Genomic DNA, 2,041 nt, shown 5'->3' on the forward strand with positions numbered 1-2,041 from the left:
ATATAACTTGGAGAATAATCAAACTCTGCAGTTGTTACCAATTACAAATGATTGCCAAGGTCAACGTATGACATTAAGCCAAGCGTTTCACATTAAAAACAATAAAAAAAAAGAAATAAGTGACTACAGAAAAACCAAAGCAAGATGCTAACGTGCTCAAGAAACCTGTGCTTGGATCATATCGTGGCCAAATTGTTCAATCTAAGGCTCATTCATTTAGAAAACCTGTACAAGTCAAAGATGAGCATTCTGCAATAACAAAGAGACTTTCAGCTCCTATCTCTAAGGCCACAAAACTTCAGCCTATAGACACCAGCAGTATAACAGCAAAAAGTCACAGAGCCTCAAAAATGATGACTACGACTAAATTTTTGAGGGCTACCTCTCAGAATGAACAACTTTTACGTCCTCCTATTAGAAGTCACCACAGTAATACTCATAATACCCAGGACTCCCTGAAAAAAGGCATTGCCAATGTTACAGGTCGGAAAGGGTCCCATGAGAAAGAATTACTACAATTAAATACAGTTTTATCTAGTGTCAAAACCATTTCTTCTCAGGAAGTAAAAAGAAATAAGACGGTATCAAGAAGCATCACATCTGAAATGATAGCCAGGCCTGCTTCATCTTCTGATATCAAACAGATAGAAAAGTCAAAAACCGTTGACCAGTGCAGGCATACTATAGCAAAAGCAACTATCAACAATAGAAGGACTCAGCCCAAAGAAACCGTAGAAGAAAGAAAAGCTCATCTGAGTGAGTGGAGAGCTAGCAAAGGAAAAATATTGAAAAGGCCTCCTAGCTCAGTAATAACCCAGCCTGAACCTGAAGGACAGAATGAAAAACCAGTTGGGTCGTTTTGGACTACCCTGGCAGAAGAAGATGAACAAAGATTATTTACTGAAAAAGTAAACAAGACATTTTCTGAATGCCTAAACCTGATTAATGAGGGATGCCCCAAAGAAGAAGTATTAAACACACTGAATGACCTGATTAAAAATATTCCAGGTGCCGAAAAACTTCTTAAGTATTGGATACGCCTTGCACGTATCGAACCACTCACAAGTTCTATTGAAAATATTATCTTTGTCTTTTGAGGAGGCTTGTGCAACGAAGGAAAAAATCCAAGAAGTCAACATTGAAGATATGGGTGTTAATCGAGAGTCAGAAAAACCTGAAATGGAAAATCAACATCATAGAAATGTGGTATTTCAAGATTGTAAAAAAGAGCAAGTACACAAAACAAAAGATCCAACCAATGATGTTAAAACCCCCAACACAGAAACTAGGGAGGGCTGCTTAATTAAATATCATGTGTCTACTACACCACACTTGCAAAGTGTAAAAAAGAAAACGCAGTTTGACGAAATAAATTCTACATTCAAAGAGCTCAAGTTTCTAACACCAGTTGGATGTTCTCAGCGACTTCAAGACAAGACTTCTAAATTGCCCGACGTGTTAAAAGACCATTATCCTTGTGTGTCTTCATTGGAACAGTTAACAGAGTTGGGGGACGGAACTGATGCTTTTATATGCCGCCCCAATGCAGCACTGTGCCGGATGTATTTGGACACTGAGACAACAGAAGAGAAATAAAGCTATGATAAGAAAAAAAAAGAAGAAGAAGAAGAAGAAGAAGAAGAAGAAGAATGTTCCCAGGTCAATGTGACAAACAAAACTGACCTCATGCGTGGCCTACCTGGGCCGTCTGCCCTTGTCCTGGTGCATGTTGAGATCTTCATTGACTTTCCTTCACAGACATACTTAAGTATGATAAGCACACGTACTAGTTTACCTGGGGTATTCCCAGGGACTCCTGGGGTCCAGATGTGGGTATTAATAGCATCCTGTCAGAAGTGTCCTTGTTTGGATAACAAAACCATTGGGTTACCCTAAATGTAAGACCCCACTAAGAAATGGTTAGAAATGTCATAGTTCTGCCCAGCAGAGACCTGGGCTAAAGGTGCAGGTGCTTACTGTGTCTTCCCAGAGTTAACTCCTTGTCTGAAGGTGGCTCATTTGTCTGATGGTGAATAGCTTC

At 39.5% G+C, this 2,041-nt stretch overlaps 1 protein-coding gene and 1 long non-coding RNA gene across 2 annotated transcripts in view; both read left to right on the forward strand.

Moving 5' to 3' along the window:
• The window catches only part of LOC107184215, an 11,994-nt gene extending 11,032 nt beyond the window's left edge, over window positions 1-962 (forward strand). Inside the window, exon 3 of the long non-coding RNA XR_001515039.1 lies at window positions 743-962. This is a non-coding gene — a long non-coding RNA (uncharacterized LOC107184215). The remainder of the gene's footprint in view (window positions 1-742) is intronic.
• Window positions 963-1,092: 130 nt separating this feature from the next.
• Window positions 1,093-1,602, forward strand: LOC102758117 (cytoskeleton-associated protein 2; the record flags this gene model as incomplete). The annotated part of the gene is made up of 1 exon (XM_015568311.1): window positions 1,093-1,602. A coding segment is annotated over one exon (504 nt), but the record flags the coding sequence as incomplete, so codon positions are not given.
• Between the last annotated feature and the right edge of the window lie 439 nt (window positions 1,603-2,041).

Source organism: Myotis davidii, unplaced genomic scaffold (genome assembly GCF_000327345.1).
Source record: "Myotis davidii unplaced genomic scaffold, ASM32734v1 scaffold663, whole genome shotgun sequence".
NCBI classification, from domain to species: domain Eukaryota; kingdom Metazoa; phylum Chordata; class Mammalia; order Chiroptera; family Vespertilionidae; genus Myotis; species Myotis davidii.